This window comes from Acartia tonsa, chromosome 10, assembly GCF_053477335.1.
Source record: "Acartia tonsa isolate MP-2025a chromosome 10, ASM5347733v1, whole genome shotgun sequence".
Classification (NCBI taxonomy): domain Eukaryota; kingdom Metazoa; phylum Arthropoda; class Copepoda; order Calanoida; family Acartiidae; genus Acartia; species Acartia tonsa.
This window is the reverse complement of record NC_137269.1, coordinates 45,754,962-45,773,967: the sequence shown is the minus strand read 5'-3', so window position 1 is coordinate 45,773,967 and position 19,006 is coordinate 45,754,962. Positions and strand designations below refer to the sequence as shown.

Here is a 19,006-nt window from a genome sequence, read left to right as displayed (position 1 = left end):
CAATAAATTGTTTTATCTTTTCTTTTTAAAATTAAAATGCTTAATACTTACTTGAAATTTAAATATAAACCTTATAATTACTCATAAATTAATTTTCAGTAGTTATTACTTATCAAAATATTATCAAGAAAATTATTTTTTGTCACTAACTTTAACATTTTATAGCTAAATTTTCATTTTGCATAAATTTAACTTTTAATTAATCAAATTATACATTTAAAACAATATTTTGATCGACTCTAAAATTGTTTCTTGAATCCATTGTAATACAAAAAAGGGTAGAACGCTTTTATTTGTATGCGTAAAGTTTGCGTATATTGGCGCATTTTTGCATAGGTCTTTGCTGTGTACAAGATTTCGCACATCTGTTTTTTCAAGAAATATTTTGCAAGAAACAAAGGTAAAGTAAATATTCTTAAGGATTGAAAAATATTCATTTAGAAACTTCACAAATCATCCGACTTTTTCAGGGAGAGAGAGTACAATAGGCTGAAATTGTTGAAAAATCTCTTATTTTTTTAGGGGGGGGGGGGTAGATTAGGTTAGATTCGGATTGGATCATACATTTTTTTTATCTTCAATAACTGTATCAATAGGATTCTTACAAGTTTTTATTTTTTACCTACTAGACATGTTATAAAAACTTTAATCAATAATAATAAAAAAATGTTTCAACCTATCTTTAAAATTATTTTAATTTGCCCTTTTCCCTGATTTTGGTGAAATAATGTTGCGGATTATTTGAAAATTTTCATTCCATGGAATTTAGTATGAATTTGGACATATCGGTGAATACAATGCAAAATAATAATAACAAGGATGATAACATTCATTGCAACGAAGCTCAATTACTAAATGATAATAATTAGAAAAGCAGGAAAATATTTGAAGGTTAAAAAAAGTATTTTAATATGCAAATAAGATAGTACACAATCGTCCAAATAATTAATAGTTATTTCTCGCATCGTATTATAAACGGCTTTCCGCGGATATAGAATGTACAATTATGAGATTAAAACTAGTTTTTTTAGTTTTAATCTTATGATTGTACATTTCTATATTCGTAGAAAGCTGGATATAATACGATGCTAGACATAGTTTTTTCGTATGGATGAGAACCGGTTCCTATCCACCGGATTTGAATGAATACGAGAAAAATTATTAAAAGAAGATAAATATTGTGCCAAAATTTTAAAAAATCATCATAAAAAATGGATGTAAGGAATATCTTCAAATAAATCTAATGAATTTTATGTTTAAATTTTCTAAAACTCATTTTCCATTGCAGAAGAATATTCGAATATCAGTCTGACATACGCATACTTAAACTATGACTACATCATGCATTTTATAAAATATGGATTAAGTAAGAAAATTCATATTGTCATAAAAAAACTTAAAATTTGGATTATAATAATCTGAATTTAAAAAAAGTGGCAATGGTGTAATTGCCCTCGCAGCCCACTGAAATGTCACACCAGTTTTCTTTAGCCGTGCCTATCTTGGTTAATCCAGATATTTTTTAACCCTGCTATAGTGTAAATAAAGATGGACATTCAACCATTAAGGCATTAATAGCCTACTTAATTAACAGTCTATTGTCCCCTACCTTCCTGCACATTTCAAACCTGATCCTAGTATTTTGTTATCTATAAAACAAATAAAAAAAGTCTTTAGTACTTGACACATATCATTTATTAGTTAAACCTTGATACTTAATTCATATAGACATATAATCATTAATTTTATTTCGGCTATAATAGTTATTTATCGCATCGTATTATAAAGAGCTTTCCGCGGATATAAAAATATTCCATTATAGGATTAGAACTGATTTTAATATTTCAACATTTTTTTTCTCGTAGAAAGCATTATATAAACAATACGAAACATAATTTTTCAATAGGGCTTCTAACCGGCTCTAATCTAGCGGATATTAATCGGTTTCAAAGCCATACTGGAATATCAGTTATGGGTTAATTGAAGATAGCTTATAATGTACTAACGGCTGTGCCTCTAGGTTTTAGGGATTTTTCCTTAGATCATCTAATATACATATAAACTTTTCAGATACCAACACAATGTTATCTTAACGGATGGGCCGGGCACTTTCCGGCTGCTAAAGCTCGGCTTAGCTCAGGCTATGCCCTGGTTATAGAGAAGCTCAGCTGCCAAAAATGTAGCCGCGCCAGTGTTTCACCTAAAAAAGTGATAATATGATATAAAAAATTTAAAGTGAAAAAAAATTTTAAATCATAAGTAAAATAAGAATTAAAATCCAAAGAAAATGGGAAAAGACATGGAACTGATTGAAGCCGCAAGGATTGAAAACTTTATTTTAAATTATTGGAAAAGATTTGGGGATACATGGATAGGACAATTTACAAAAATGAAATCGTCTCCCTCAAATTATTTTGATAAAAATTACTCACTTAGTAGATTTAAACTATTGGACAAAAAATTTAGGCCAACTAATAGAAGAATACGTTTTTAAAGTTTTTTTTGTCCTCTTTACCCTGAAAATGTTTTTGAAACATTTCTTAACATTAGTGTCGGTCCGTTTGTTCATAACGGATAGCTCTATTCGGTAATTTATTCATATTATTATTTCCTACTGATTTAAAATTTGGCATGAAGATTCCTTGAACAAATAGGTACACTTTTATGAGGGTAGAATTCTACGTATTACCAGATGATCTATTTTTCTTCCTTTTGAAACAAACGTTTTTAAAACTAGGGAGGGTAACTTCCAAGCGGTCGAGAGGGTGTTGAGTGCAAAGCCCAAAAAGGCGGGACCCTTTGCCAGTCTCAGGCGTGCTCAGGTAAGATGATTTTGATAATGGAAAGACGACGAAGTAGAGGGTTTTGTGGTATTTTCACAGTAGCTTTTGTTAGTATATATTTAAGTTAGGTTAGGTAAATGTTAATAATTGCCCCGCAGGGGCTAGAAATAGAAGAAAAGCTGTTGTGAAAATACGACGAAACCCGCTACTTCGTTTTCTTTTCATTATCCGATAATTTTTCATTTTTTATCCGCCTGTCTGTAATTCTCTTTTTTTTGTTTGTATGTGTTTAAAAGAATTATGAATATATTTTTGTAAGAAAAAGATTTTTTGGTTGATTTTTTTTCTACATTTATATTCATGAACTGTCAATCATACCATGATATCTTTTATTTTGATATCTTGTTTAATTTATCGTGTGGGTGATTTCTTATATTAAGTAATCCAAATTTTGATTGGATTTATTTAGAATTAAAGCGATGAAGCTTTTTACAGTGCCTATAAAAATGACTCGATACTGGCCTACTATTGGTCATTTAAAATGTATAATGGCCTGCCATTGGTATTTTAGTCTGTGAACTGGCTTATAATTGGCCATTTGTATTGTATGCCGTTATTTTTGTAGGGATTTATTGATACAACTTTTCTCGTATATCAAGAATCAATAAAAACCAACAAAATAATCTAATCCTTTAAGCAAGGATTATTGACATAGCATTATTGTAAATATCTTACTATCGTATAGTATTACAATATATTATAAGTCTAATCTATGTATAGATTCTACTGTTAATTTAGAGTTTAAAATTGGTCTAAAAACTAGATATAATCTATGACCATTAATTAATTAATTAAATCGGGAATAAAAAAGATTAGACATATGGGCAAAAAAATAATTAGAAATAACTTAAAATATATTTACTCGGGTCGATTTCTCTTGGGAGGGTGGTTGTACCATCCCCAAAAATAATTCTAAACCTTCTGATGACGTATGAGGAACTACATTGTAAAGGAGAACCATATCGGTCCAGCGGTACACAAAGACAGACGGACATCTGGTTACTTTTATATTAGTATTAGTTAAACAACTTGTTTTAAACATAAGCTTTAAATAATCTATGACAATTAATTAATTAATTAAATCGGGAATAAAAAAAAAGATTAGACATATGGGCTATATAACTAATATAAAAATCATATGTAATATATTTTACTAGCGGCAACGCCCCTAGGGGCACTTGATAAGGAAAGGGGGGTGGAAGACGAATATCCATTTCTTTTAATTTTTAATTAAAAAAACTATTTGGAGGGTAATTTCTTCAAGGTGTGATTTCTCTGAATAGTACCCTACCCTACCTTCCAAGGACCTATGAGTAGAGAAAAAAACATACCAATGCAGCGGTTTGTAAGATCTTTTGGTACAAAAACTATTTTGATTATAATATTTTCTTTTATCGAAAAAAGTAATCATTACATGAAAACAATTGTGTGTAGTATTATGAACAATTCAAAATAAAATATATGTTTCTATACCATGAAATATTGAATAATAGAAATACCTAGGGAATAATTTCAAATATATTAGCTTGTATTATTCAACATTGAATATAATTGTAGAATAAAAATGTGTCAATTTATTTTAGTTAGGATAGTTGCGGTATTTTGAGGAATAAAAAGTCAGGGAGGGAGGGGACATTGGATTCTAAATTACACTGGAACCCAATTAAATACGTTTTCTTATTAATTAGCCTAAAACTTTGGATACTTTTAACCAAAAATTGAAATCAAATGAATGTGTAAATTTGCTTATAATGCTTGCCGATGGATTTTTCGTCCGTTGTCCTATCCTTTAAGATCTCAGTAAACTTGAAAGATAAATACAAAAAAAATTTGTAACCAGTTTATCACAATAATTAGACCCCTCGGGGATAACAAAACTGTTTTTTTAAAGTTTAATATCCGTGTAAAGCTGTCTATAAGATGATGCGAAAAATAACTATTTTCAAACTAAAATATAGATAGATAGGTGGATAGAAATAGTGGCACTAACAATTTATCTATTTCCAATTATTCAGTTTGAACTTTTGTATTCAATATTTATGTAAATACAATATTTATACAGCTAAGGGGAACATCTGATGGTTGGGTGGTCGAATAGTTATTTATCGCATCGTATTATAGACAGCTTTTCGCGGATATAGAATGATAACTAGTTTTGTTAGACCCGTGGGGCCGAAAGCCCGGGCTAACAAAACTAGTATTAATTCTATGATTTTTATTTTAAAATTAGTGGAAACTTGTCTGTAATACGATGTCATACATGACTTTTTAGTATGGTTGAGAACCGGTTCTAATTCAGCGGTTATTAATCGGCTTTGAAGCCATACTGGAAAAAGGGTTTTCTCTATTTTGAATTCTTTCAAATATTATTATCTCATCTTTAACTAACTTATCAAAAAAAAAAAAAAAATTAGTATGAGGGCCAAATAAAAAAATAAAATTTTGACGTCTTCTGCAAATTTGAATTTATTGAAGAGAGCAAAAATGTTTCCATCCTTCCAACTGTAAGAGGGAACTTGGAATAGTTTTAAGTGATTTTTTTCCTTCTTAGAAGATCCTTTGATATAAGTTATATCTAGAAATATGTTTATGAATTAGTCCATCGGTTAGAATATATAGTCATTGACGTAAAGTCTAGGTTAAATTTACGTACTAACGACAGAAGGAAGAACATACAAACGTACAAACGGCCCCCAGTTTCAGATAGTAAATGGGCTAATAAAAAAATGATTATATATAAGCCAATACTACTCATATTTATAGCTCAAATAAATTTTTAATTTTTTAAACATCCAACACGACTTTGAATCCAAATTTCCTACGAATTAAAACCGGTTCTAAATTGTGTTTGAATCTAGTATATTTTTATATAAATAACTCAAGGAAACTGCAATTTTGATATCGACTACATGTAAATAATAAGTAGCATTCATTACTGATATATCTTCGACTCAATAACACAATTAAAATCGACAGGGTTGTTCTGTATAATCTCCTTATTGCTTACACTTATAGTGTAGAATTGAATACGTTATTCTGTCGCTTATGGTTTATTCATAGATTAAATGGTGTTTATTTAATACAGTAGCTCAAATATAAGAGCATATGAAATACTAAAAGGATTTTTTTCACTAAAAATGACACACTTTTCAAAAATACCTGCATCAACTTTTTTCTCCTTCCTTAAAAAGTCAAGGGTAAAATATACTTCTTAAATTCCAATATACCTTCATTTTGCTGTTTACTAAAATTGGTTGGTTTGTATTGTAACTATTTTGATAGGATTAGTTCGCTTACATCATGCAACCTCCCTCTTTTAGGTAGCGGAACTACTCTACTATGTTAGTCTGTCCGTTATATATTTGACAAATGTTTTATGACAGGAAAATTAAGATTCTTATTTTCTACAGTTACATTCTGTACATATGTTTTTTTTGAAGTTAATAGATATTTTTGCAAAAATATTTATTGTTTATGTTTATTTACCTATCATAGTAAACAACAACAAAAAATTCACTATCCTATTATATAAATTAGTAAGCTTTTTTTGTCTGTAGTGAAGGATCTCGCTAACCTCTGAATCGATCGGGTTCTCCTTAACAGGGTAGCTTCTCAAAGATCCCGGGAAGGTTTATAACTATTTATATATATATTGTAGCAAGGGGCTTTTGTCTGTAGCTAAAGATCTCGGAAATTGCTGGTCTGAATGGGTAATTCTTTTCGGGGTAGGTTTATACATGCATTGGGATGGTTTTAGGCTATTATCCTGACAAATTCGTCCTCCCCTGGAGGCTAGGGAAGAAGCAACTATTTAAATATAAACTTTAAGAGGCAGTATTTAAACACTGTGTAAATTCTCAGACTACTGAGTGCCTGTCACTGTTGGTTTAATGAATAAATGAGCTCTGTTTTGTATAAAACCTTCCTTGTATACCATAATTTTAACCCTACCCCCCCCCCTCACTTCCCCAAGCTCCTCTATTTCTGAAAATTAATTAAGCTTTGTATTTTGTTCCTATTCAACTAAATCTACTAATTCCAGTTTCAATTAATTGCTTTATTAAAATCAAGTTTTCATTTTTTTATTTTACAGTCTTTTGAAGACATTTTCAATTAAAAACTTTAAATAGTTTTATTTGAAATTTTAAATCCCAATTAAAATAAAAACTACATTAAAATAAAGCATTAATTATAAATTCTTTTCTTATTAATTGACATCCAATAACATGCCTTATTTGTAATAAAAAGTCCAAAGATTTTAAACAAATATTTATTGCTTCGCTTGCTGCGGATATAAAAATGTACAATTATAAGATTACAACCAGTTTTTCGATATGTCGAAGGCTTAAATATGATTTTTGATATTTTGACAAATTTAACTAGATATTTATAAACTTCTTTGCAATAATTAAAACAGATAAAATTAAAGTCCTTTTTTTAAAATAAAAAATCTTAATTAGCTGTAAAGATCTTTTGAAAGCACATAGAATTAAGAACCAGTGCAGCGGCTAAAACCTATATTTGTTTAAGACTCACTCTCTGAATATTCGATATTTTCGGGGAATTTTCATACCTAATCTAAAACCGAACCTCTAACCTTCGTGGTTATCATTCATAACAGCAACATTTTTAATTTTTATCATTAAGTATTAAGTGTAAGTCAACGAATATGACAACATCCATAAAAGCTCTAAAATTAGAGGGAAGGACAAACGAGTCTAAATGAAATTGTATATAAATTTGTTGCAAAATTTTGTAAATTTTATTTTACAGTAATAGGACAAACTTTCATATTTAGGATTTGATTACAAAGTTGCCTCGATTATAATACTTAACCTTGATGTCCTAAGAATCATTTATCCAAAAATCAGATGAGTAAGATAATCATATCATTCAAAAAAATGTTGTCAAAATTTTAACAAATCAGCATGTTTGTATTGGAATTTATGGTATCGATTATAGAGTTCCTACGCTTTCTAGATTGTACCTATATGGCATAGGAATCATTAATCAAGGTCTGAAATCGATAGGATAATTCTAACATGTCTAATTTAAGAATTATATCTTACAAAAATGTTGTCAAAAAAAGTTAAAATTGTATATCATTGACAATTTCAATATTTTGCTATTCAGATTTCCCAACTTTTTTTGTTTAATTGTGGGACATCCCCTTGTTACTCCCATGGGAGCACTGGTTTATAATATATGGTGGATACTATATATATAGTGATGTGAGGATAGCTAACCATCCACTCCACAGTGGTATTAAACTGGATTAAAAAATAAATATAGTATTTTTTTCAAAGTGAAAAAACTATGGATTTTTTATTATTTGTAGAAAAAGGAATTTAATGATATTATTACACAGTGAAATAATGAAGAATTTTTAATATGAAATTTGCATTTCATTTAAATAATATACTTTGTTAGCATAGAAAATAGAGTATGAATATGTAAAATATCTTTCTTTTTATAATAATTTGAAAGGTCTATGTATTTTCTATGGTACGGTTACGGAGAGATTAAAGTGTTATGTATAAATAGGATCTTAGATCAACGAGGAAATTTTCAACAAACTGTCCAGCTTCTAAATTTTAACTGCACCATAGCTCATTTGGTCCGTCTGTCTGTTGTTCATACATGGATAAACGTTCAAATTATAAAGGAAAAATATAATTCCTCGGCTGTTATTGGAATTATGTAGATTATTATTTTCTTTTGTATTGTAATAATATCACTGAGCATTGAGCTTTTTTGGTCCAAAGGTCTATATCTAATGCTCCAGAGACATTCAAGTTATCTTTGGGGATTGATAGCTAGAACTTCTATGTCCGTATATTAGTATTAAGTACAGTATATTAGAGTAAACCACTTGAGGGGGAAGGGATTAAATTACTGTATCTCCCCATCACAATGACCTTGTGTCGACTCTCAATTTGGTCATTGAAAATCAACCAATAGTGTCGGTAATATTAACACAGTCAAGTAGCATAAAATAATTTGCTAGCAGACGAAAAATGAAATTGAAAATTAAGGGGGGGAGGTAGTTGTCTGTATAAACATCTATACTATAGATCTGTATATATGTCTTAACCTCTTTTCGAGGAAGCTTTGTGTTTATCAAGTTCGAAATTAAATTCCTTATCATTAAACCAAAATCAAAGCGCAAATGTCGTCTTTTAGGGCTTTCCTTTCAAAATGTGGCGCGGCATAGAGTGTTTGTTTATTTTTGATGCGCACGTTCTTACTTTTGAATGAGATATGAGAGTGTGAAGATTGCGGAGAACAAAATTGAGCCTATCATTGGTCTCATTGAGTGTGAACTACCCTAGTATATCAGGGATTTGAAACCATAAGAGCTTCAGGTAGAATTTGTTAATTTGATTAAGAAGTATGGTGTATAGGACGATTATATGTAGTTTTAAAAAAAAAAGGCTTTAGCCAGCTAAGCATAAAACTTAATTATGATTAATATATGTTTTAGTAATTTTATGTGCCTTATTGTTGCATTTAACAATGATTTATTAAACCAAATAATTTTCCTTTAAAGCCAAAGTTTCCAAAGATTCTTTAACCATAAGAAAAGAAAAAGATTTTTTTAGTGCTCAAAGTTTTAAGACAACGAATAATATTTTATTCTGTTTATTAATTGATCTTGTAATTTCAGGTCTTTTGAAATAATTTCATCAATAAATCTATATTCAAACCTGCTGTTGAAACTTGATGGTTCCTGGTATTGGGGGTTTTGTATGTTCGCCAACTGATCTCGTGAACTTCCCGCTAATTCGGAAGTCCAAGCTCAACCAAAGTGTCATGGTTGAGACAATTTCAAAATATCTGATGAATAGGCGTTAGCATTCATCAAGAGATCAATAGCATCTAGTGAATTATTGATGCAATAAACTGTGACAATTTTTCTGTGAAATAAGTACCTAGTGAATCAATATGCCACTAACCAAAAAGCAGAAAATTGAGCGAGCAATCGCTATTGGCAGTGAAAGGCTAGAAGTTTTTGATGAACAGTTAAAATTGTTTTATGACAATCTAAAAGCCTGCCAAAGTTTTAGTTCATGTGAAAATGTGAATGTAAAATCAATTCGTGACATTTTTAGTGAGGTCAAGGACCAATCTGACCTAATAAAAAGTCTAAAACCTGCCGTGGAGACTAGTGAGCTGCGCGAGTTTAAGCGTGATTTGGATGAAGCTAGTGAGCAGAAAACTGTTGCAGATAAAGTTTATGCGTCGTTGGAGCAGTGTACAAAAATTCTGTACTGGCTTGACAATGATTCAGATGACGCGAGGTCAAGCACTGTCGCCAGGAACCTCGACGTCATTGAGAAGGTGAAGATGGACATGGGAGTTCTTAAAATTTCCGTGGAGTTGCGCCAAGAAGTACGTGATATGTACCGAAGGCTTAGAGAGATGGAACGTCGTTCATCTAACCTGGATGAGAGTGGGACACCTGCCATGCTCTCCAGAAGTATGTCTGCCGTGGATATTCGGAGTTCCAACCCGCAGTATGGGCGCTGGGACAACAGTTTATTGCCGTCGTTCGACGGTACTGACACGGATTACCCAAACTTTAAACAGGTCTTTAAGGATCTATGCTCTGGTTATGGATTTGCTGACCAGAGGTTAAGCCTGATGTTGTGTATGGAGAAGGTGATAACCAACCCGGAACTACGCAAGCAAGTGTCAGCGATTAGAGATCACAATGAACAATGGGCGTTTCTTGACCAGATGTTTTTATCAAACACTCGCCGGTTCATGAGGATTTTAACTAAGTTGAACAAGATGAAACCTGTGGATAAACCTGTGGACGTGGTTAGCGCAATTGCTACCTTCAAGAGCATGATGCAGGAGGTAGAAGCCATCGTTGGTTCTGCAGCTAAGGATTACAACCACCTAACTCTCATTCATATTTTTAAAGACAAGTGCCCTGAAAATTTGAGGGATAAAATTATGATGGAGCTTGGTAGCATGAACCAACCAAACATCCCGAAGATTGTTGAACTGCTGGAGAGGACCAGAGGTGCCATGTTGGCCGGTGATATGTCCTATGATAGTGGCGCCGGCAAGAGAAATCGTGATAGAGCTGCCGCCGCGCAAGTATCTGGCCGCAGCGACGATAAGAATGGAAAGGCTGGAAAGGGCAAGGCTTCCAAGTGGAACAGTGCATGTCCTGTGGAGAGCTGCAAGGAGAAGCACCCGATTTTCCGTTGCCTCACGTTTAAGAAGATGGATGTGGTTGACCGGAAGAAAGTTGTCCAGCAGAAGAAGTTATGTGAACTCTGCTTGTGTGACGGCCATACTGCTGACAAGTGTAATAAGTCTGATAAGCTTGGTGTTTGTGGTACCAATAATTGCGACAGATACCATTCCAGGTTACTCCATGAGGCTAGTGCTGGTGTGAATACAGTTTACAAATCAAGTTCTGCACCCAGCCCCTGTACCTTCTTACTTCAGTTAGTTCCTGTTGTAGCACCTGGCGGCGGCACCTGCCACGCCACGGTAATGTTTGACTCCGGGGCAAATTTGCCACTTGTGTCTGAGAAGTTATCCAACAAGTTGAAGCTGAAATCTACCGGCAGATATACAACTATTTCTGTAGCTGATGGTAGTGAGTCTTCCTGCCGCAATGTTGTGTTTTATTTGAAGGATAGGGACGGCAATCTGAGGGAGTTTGAGGCAGCTGTCATGCCTACCCTCGGCGGGGCCAACGAGATGCGCTCGGTCCACCCCGAAACTGCCGCCGATATATTTAAAATGCCGCCAGAAAGGTTTACATATATTAGTGGAGGCTTAGATATCATCATTGGAAATACACATCCTGACGTGTTTCCTTCAACCTACCAGAAAGTGGGCCAGTCTATGTTGTGGCGAACCATTTTTGGTAGTGGTTTTATCTGTACGAGTGCTGATGGTGGAGCTGGAGATCAAAAGTCAGCTTATAAGGCTGTCAGTGTCAGTGGAGGCACTTTGCCAGACTTTCTGACGTCTGAATCGTTTGGCATACAGCCGCAGGCACTTTGTCCAGGATGTACTGCTTGTCAAGAGTGCAAGGCTATGGCCGACGGCACTACCTGGGACCAGCGTGAGAGGCAGAGGATAATTGAGGCAGGTTTAACACTAGACTTGCAGTCCAACAAGTGGACAGGTCAATATGCTTATATTGAAGATCCTCACACTTTACCCTACAATGAGAGTTTAGCCCGCAAAATTGCTGAAAAGGATCGTGCCAGGATGGTCAAGGAAGGTACCTATGGAATGTATGTGGAGGTATTCAACGACGCCATAAGAAGAGGCGTTTTCCAAAAAGCCACGCCTGAAGAGTTGCAGTATGAAGGACCTAAGTCTTGTTCATCAATAGTGGTTGCCTTCAAGGAGGATTCAAGTTCCACACCCATGCGATTGTGTGCAAATAGTTCTCTGACGTTCAAGGGTACCAGTTTTAATAACATAATGCTGGGAGGCCCGCCGCCAATGCAGAAGATATTTTATCATTTGATGCTTTTCCGCGGTTACAAGGTTGGTATAACCGCGGATATCTCCAAGTTTTATAACTCCATCCTGGCCACAGAGTTCGACAGCCAGATGAAGAGAGTTTTATTTTCCCCGACGCCAGATGGTCCACTTGAAATTTACCTGACCAAAGTTGTAAATTTCGGCGAGTTAGCTGCGGGAAATTTGGCAGTTACAGCCCTGAAGTTGACGTCCCGCCTGTTCGGCGGAAAGAGTGAAGCAGAGGTCAAGGAGATGTATGGAGAAGGAAAAATAAATGGTAGTGAAATTGTTGCCAAACCTGAATTATGGAAGGAGCCACAAATACCTACCTACCCTGATGAGGAATTCAAGTTACCTCAGATTCCAGTTGCAGTCAAGCTTGAGAAGCACAGCTTCATAGATGACGTTATTTCGGGAGCAGGATCGAAGCCAGAAGCCAAGGAGATGATGAAAGAGGCCGACAGGATTATCGGTAAAGGTAGTTTTTCCTTCAAACAAGTCATTTATTCTGGAGATGATTGCCAGCATACCAAGGTTCTCGGGCTGATATGGAAGCCAGCCACCGATGTGTTGTCCATCGCCACAAGAGTCAATCAAGATGGTAAAGTCAAGGGAAGGAAGGTGAAAGAGGATGCTGATTTGTACAACCTCCAGGACGCCTTGGACGAGAATCTGACAAAGAAGATGGTCCATAGGTTCGCCGCCCAAACCTTCGACCCGATCGGGCTTTGCAGCCCTATTCTGTTGAGAATTAAACTTGTCCTGCGGAAAACCTGTTTGCTGAATTTGGGCTGGCAAGATTTCATTCCAAAAAGTCTACGGGATGAACTTGTTCAGTCGCTGGAGGACAGAGCTGAGGTCGCTAAATTGGAGTTTGACCGTTGTGTGGTTCCGGATGAACCAACTGGCCTTCCATCCTTGATGATGTTTTCGGATGGGTCATCAGAGGCTTATGCAAGTAATGCATATTTGAGGTGGCCAACTAGACAAGGATTTGAAACGTTTCTGCTAGCCACCAAGTCAAGAGTTGCGCCGGTCAAGTGTGAGTCAATTCCACGCCTTGAGTTGATGGGGTGCCAGATGTCCACAAGGTTGGCAAAGTCCGTCAGAGATGCCCTGCCCTTTGATATTATCAGAGTGATGTATTTTACTGATTCATCGTGTGTTTTATCACAAATAGTTTCCAACAGTGCTATGTTGAACACATTTAATTCTCATCGTATTGGAGAAATTCAATCTGCGACCAACAAGGATGACTGGAGGTGGGTCCCGGGGACGCAAAACGTTGCAGATTTGGGCACCAGAAGCACCTGCAAAGTATCAGATTTGGGACCAGGTTCCAGGTACAGATTGGGCCCAGAATGGTTGCGCCAGGATGAAAGTGCGTGGCCGGTGAAAACTGCCGAAGAAGTCAAGCAGGTTTTACCCCCTGAGGAGTTGAATACCAAAATGGTTAAGTTATGTTCAATGAAAGTTGCCGGAGAAGCCGCTGAAGATGTCTTTAGGTTTAAGCACAGGAGGTCATTTGGACAGGCCAAACGTATTATGGCAGCTGTCCTGCAAGTTGCGAACACCTGGTTGAAGAAGCTAAAGAGCAGACAAGAAGGTAAGGCTACAGCCGCTGGTAGTCATGTAGCAGCCGCAGATGCTGTGTACAAGCCGTCTTTGTACAATTTTATGGCGGCGGCGGAACTTTTCATTGTGTCACGAAGCCAAGAGGATGAGTGGATAAATGATGCTAAAGGCAATTATGCGTCATTAAATCCATTAGTGCATGAAGTATCATTGACCTGGCCTGTCGTTGGTCCCGGTGGAAATTATGTGACCAGGGAGATGAGGATTCTTAAAATGGTTGGTCGAGGACAGCCAGTCATTGACGCCATTACTGGCGGCCGTAAAATGATATTTGAAGACATGCCAGGTTTAATAATTTTGGAGCCTGGTAATTGGTTAGCTGCTGTTTTTATGAGAGAAGCGCATGTTGAGCTTCACTCTGGTGTCCGTGGAACTTTAGCTGAGAGCCGCCGTTGGTGCTGGATTGTGAAGGCAAGGAGATTGGCCATCATGGAAGTGAAGAAATGTTGGCCCTGCAGTGTTGAGAGGGCTAAGGAATGTCGTGCTACCATGAAGGAGGTGTTACCTGACAAGTTGGTCCCGAGCAGGCCTTTTGAAGCTGTGCAAGTCGACCTGATGGGTCCGCTGGTTACGAGGAGAGCTGCCGCCAAAACGAGGAGTCAGACAGCAACGAAGAAGGTGTGGGTGTTCGTGGTGGTCTGCAGATTCTCAGGGGCGTTGTGGTTAGATGCCTTGGAAAAGTATGATACCAGCAGTATCCTGTTGTCCCTGCGCAAGTTGGAAGCTGTTCATTGTCTGCCGAAGATCATAGTAAGCGACATGGGCACACAATTATCCGGTGCTCGCAAGGTTTTAGAGCAGAAGTTGGGCAGCCAGGTAGAGTTTTCTTGGTCTCAGATCCCGGCCCGAGCCCACCATTATATTGGGCAGGCTGAGAAAATGGTGGGATTAACCAAGAGATTGCTGTCCAAGAAGTTGGTGAATAGTTCTGTTAATTTCAACGAGCTCCTGGTGCTGTTGGCGGAGGTCAGTAAAATTATGAATAGCAGACCACTGACGATTGAAGCTGCGAACGACGTGGAGAATTGGCGGCTAATTACCCCTGGCCAGCTGCTGGGAAATGTTGACCGCCAGCCGTTGTGCAATGTGGCGATGAAACCGGAGGACCAAATTTCCTCCAGGTTGAAGTTGTTGGAAGATTTATCTGCCCAGTTTTGGACTGCCTACCGCCAGGAGATCCTACCGAAGATATTACGGATGTCCAAGTGGAAGGATGAGATGGCAGAGCCACTAGCTGATGGAGATGTAGTTCTGGTTACGAGTACCAATCCGCTGATGAGATGTTTGAGGATGGGCCGAGTGACGAGAATTGAGGATGGAAGAAAGACGGCAAGAGTCTTGTTCAGACTGACGGATAAATCTCCCCTAGAAGAACATGCTGTATCAGTCAGGCAGTTGTTAAAAATTATGATTAATAATTGATTCTTATTTTATGGAAATTGAGATTTTTTTTAGTAAAAAAGCCACATTTTTCATATGCCTATTTTTATGCCTAAAATAAGAATCAAATGAAATGCGATTAAATATTCTTCTATTTCATATGCTCAAATTTAATTTTATTGAGTTTAATTTCTTTTCAAAAGTACAATTCATTTTAAAACTTACCTGAAAAGTTTAACAAAAAGGAATAAATGTGTCGAGGTTGCGTGATTCGATATTTATTCTATGAAAAAAATCAAGTATTTTTTAGCAGATTTTTTTTAAAATTATATATGAATTTCAATCAAGTAAAACATTTTTATTCAGATCAAGGAATGATTGAAAATTCATATTTAAAGTTTTTTTTTACAAAGAAAAATTGGTATTTTTTCATAATTTCAATGAAAATTCTAACGAAGATATTAATATTTTGCTATTCTTTAAGTATAAAAAAGGTTTATTGTTGATTAAGATATTACAGTTCTTATTCATTAGGTTTGAAAAACTTTCTGCCCAAGGATTTTGAAAAATTTTTTCTTACTACTCTTTTTGATGCTTAACAAATTTAGTTTTAAGTACCTATAAATCTTAATTTTCTTGTCTAAGATTTATTTCGTTTTATTTTTACATTATTGTTTACATTTACATTTCAACCTGATTTCGTAGGTACTTATTGATTTATTAATAATGATTTATTGCCTATTGATTATGAAATGATTATTATTTAGTATAGTTGTTATATTTACAACATCATGATTAATAGGATTATCTATTTTAGGATTGTGTATGTGATCTTGTGATTGTCATGTGCATGGAATGTTGTATGGTACAAACCAATCCCCATCCTTCTATCCTAAAATGTGAGGTATTATGAGTCCTAGTGAGGAGTATAATATTGTGTATGCATTTCACGGGGTTTCATTTAGTTAGGAGCAAAATTGTCACGTTTTCGGGATGTGGCCATTCTCATGTGATTATGGTGAGTTGAGTTTAGTGAGAAATGTTGCTAGTGCTCAGCGCGAAAAAAAAACCTTGAATCTCGTTAAGGAAGTTAATTTGACTTTCAAACGGGGGGTGTGTCTTAACCTCTTTTCGAGGAAGCTTTGTGTTTATCAAGTTCGAAATTAAATTCCTTATCATTAAACCAAAATCAAAGCGCAAATGTCGTCTTTTAGGGCTTTCCTTTCAAAATGTGGCGCGGCATAGAGTGTTTGTTTATTTTTGATGCGCACGTTCTTACTTTTGAATGAGATATGAGAGTGTGAAGATTGCGGAGAACAAAATTGAGCCTATCATTGGTCTCATTGAGTGTGAACTACCCTAGTATATCAGGGATTTGAAACCATAAGAGCTTCAGGTAGAATTTGTTAATTTGATTAAGAAGTATGGTGTATAGGACGATTATATGTAGTTTTAAAAAAAAAAGGCTTTAGCCAGCTAAGCATAAAACTTAATTATGATTAATATATGTTTTAGTAATTTTATGTGCCTTATTGTTGCATTTAACAATGATTTATTAAACCAAATAATTTTCCTTTAAAGCCAAAGTTTCCAAAGATTCTTTAACCATAAGAAAAGAAAAAGATTTTTTTAGTGCTCAAAGTTTTAAGACAACGAATAATATTTTATTCTGTTTATTAATTGATCTTGTAATTTCAGGTCTTTTGAAATAATTTCATCAATAAATCTATATTCAAACCTGCTGTTGAAACTTGATGGTTCCTGGTATTGGGGGTTTTGTATGTTCGCCAACTGATCTCGTGAACTTCCCGCTAATTCGGAAGTCCAAGCTCAACCAAAGTGTCATGGTTGAGACAATATAGTATAATTGTTTTATAGATATTGGAACTAAGTGTTGTATACCATAATATAAGGGGAAGAAGGTTGTTTGCGCCTTAGATGTAAATTGGCTAAGACTAGAGTAAAGGAATATATCATGGCTATTATCAGTGATCTAAAGGGATAAGACAATGGCCGATAAATTGATGTACATCTCCAATGATGGAACACAAAATTACCCCTCCTGTAGATTACAATTAGTGGTTATAATGTTTGGACGCTCAACTTCTGAACCAACCCATCAAAGTTCATAAAAAGTCCCCCAAGTTGTAGAGCAATGATAAAAAAAGGTTTAAAAACTTTCGGGGCTTTTTATCTGTCGGTTCATAAAGTTGAGTTTTCAAGCGTTTCAACCATAGTTGTAATATACAGAAAATGTAATTTTGTGTATCATTATTGGGGATGTACATCAATGTCTTTTGTCTTATCCCTTTAGATCCCGGAATAAAACTCCTAATGAAGGAATATATTGTCTTATATTGTAGAAAATAAACATTTGGTGATTACATCAATAATTATTGAGTTTGTCAACAAGTAGTAAAAAAATCAATAATTTTATTGGTAAAGTGATATAGGATTTCATGAAAACTATTTTGTTTCCAAATCTAATTCTCAACAATATGAATAAAAAAAATGCTTGCTTGAATCCTAAGATCTCGGTAATCGTTGGGCTAACGGCCATGCTATACATTCTAGTCATACAAAAATTTTAGGCTATTTTTAATTGGGGACGATAGGGTTCAAACTATCCTAAAAACCAGGAGAAAGATTCAGCTATTAGGAAAGAGAATGCAAAGAATTTTAACACAAATAAGTTGGGGGAATAAAAAATCCGACTTCCTATAGAGGCTAGGGGCTCACCAGAAATAGTACGTATTTGTAATGTTTCTTTCATGTTATGATAGGCTAAGTAATGTTAAGGAGCCCTGCAATGACATTTAAAAATAAAGATTAGAGGAAATGTTGCTATTTTAACGTGAAATGTAATTTTATTTACAACCAAAAATAATTCAAAACATAAATGTTGAAAATATAATGACAAAGCATCTTCATAAGTAGAACATAAATTTTTAAGTCTAAACAACATTGTACATACATTTGTTGCGAAATTGCTTAAATACAGGATACATTAATAGGAAGTACCTTCATTTTTAGGATTTGACTAATATTATTCCTTTTAAATTGTACCTTGTTGCCATAGGAATCATTATTTCTAAAATCATATGAATAGGATAATTATATCATACAAAAAGTTGTGGCTAAAAAAGTAAAAAAATCAATTTTCAATGGCTATGGACTTTCTGATAACGACTATAGAGTTGATAAGATTCCTAAATCGTACCTAAGTGATATAGAAATCATCATGAAATCAATATGAGAATTTTAACATGTCTAAATTGACAAAAAGAGCTAACCTTTACGGACGTATGTACCGACTAAAATTATAGGAACGCTTCACTTTTATATAATTCCAAATATAAATGTTGAAAACACAATGACAGTGCAACATTGGTTATGCCAAAATCTACAAATATTTTCAAACTTCACAGATGTCAATTTTTAAAAATATTTCACAGAAATTCCTTTTGTAAAATAGGATCGGAGATTTAATTTAGGCTAACGGTATTTCACTGCATGATAAATATTCGATTTCAATTATTTAGATGTTTTGTATTGGCTTTAAAACGGGTGCAATGCATATGATATTACCACCAAGTACCTTATGGAACAGGTTCTTTATACGCTGCCAACGCCAATACTTTATT

General features: G+C 34.6%; 1 protein-coding gene across 2 annotated transcripts in view; it reads left to right on the top strand.

The window, feature by feature from the left end:
• The first annotated feature begins 2,074 nt into the window (after window positions 1-2,074).
• The window catches only part of LOC145330147 (uncharacterized), an 86,319-nt gene continuing 69,387 nt past the window's right edge, over window positions 2,075-19,006 (top strand). For both annotated transcript variants that reach the window (XM_080174731.1, XM_080174732.1), the window contains exons 1-2: window positions 2,075-2,323; window positions 2,739-2,822. In XM_080174731.1, the coding sequence (XP_080030857.1) occupies window positions 2,288-2,323; window positions 2,739-2,822 (120 nt within the window). In that variant the 5' untranslated portion in view covers window positions 2,075-2,287. The remainder of the gene's footprint in view (window positions 2,324-2,738; window positions 2,823-19,006) is intronic.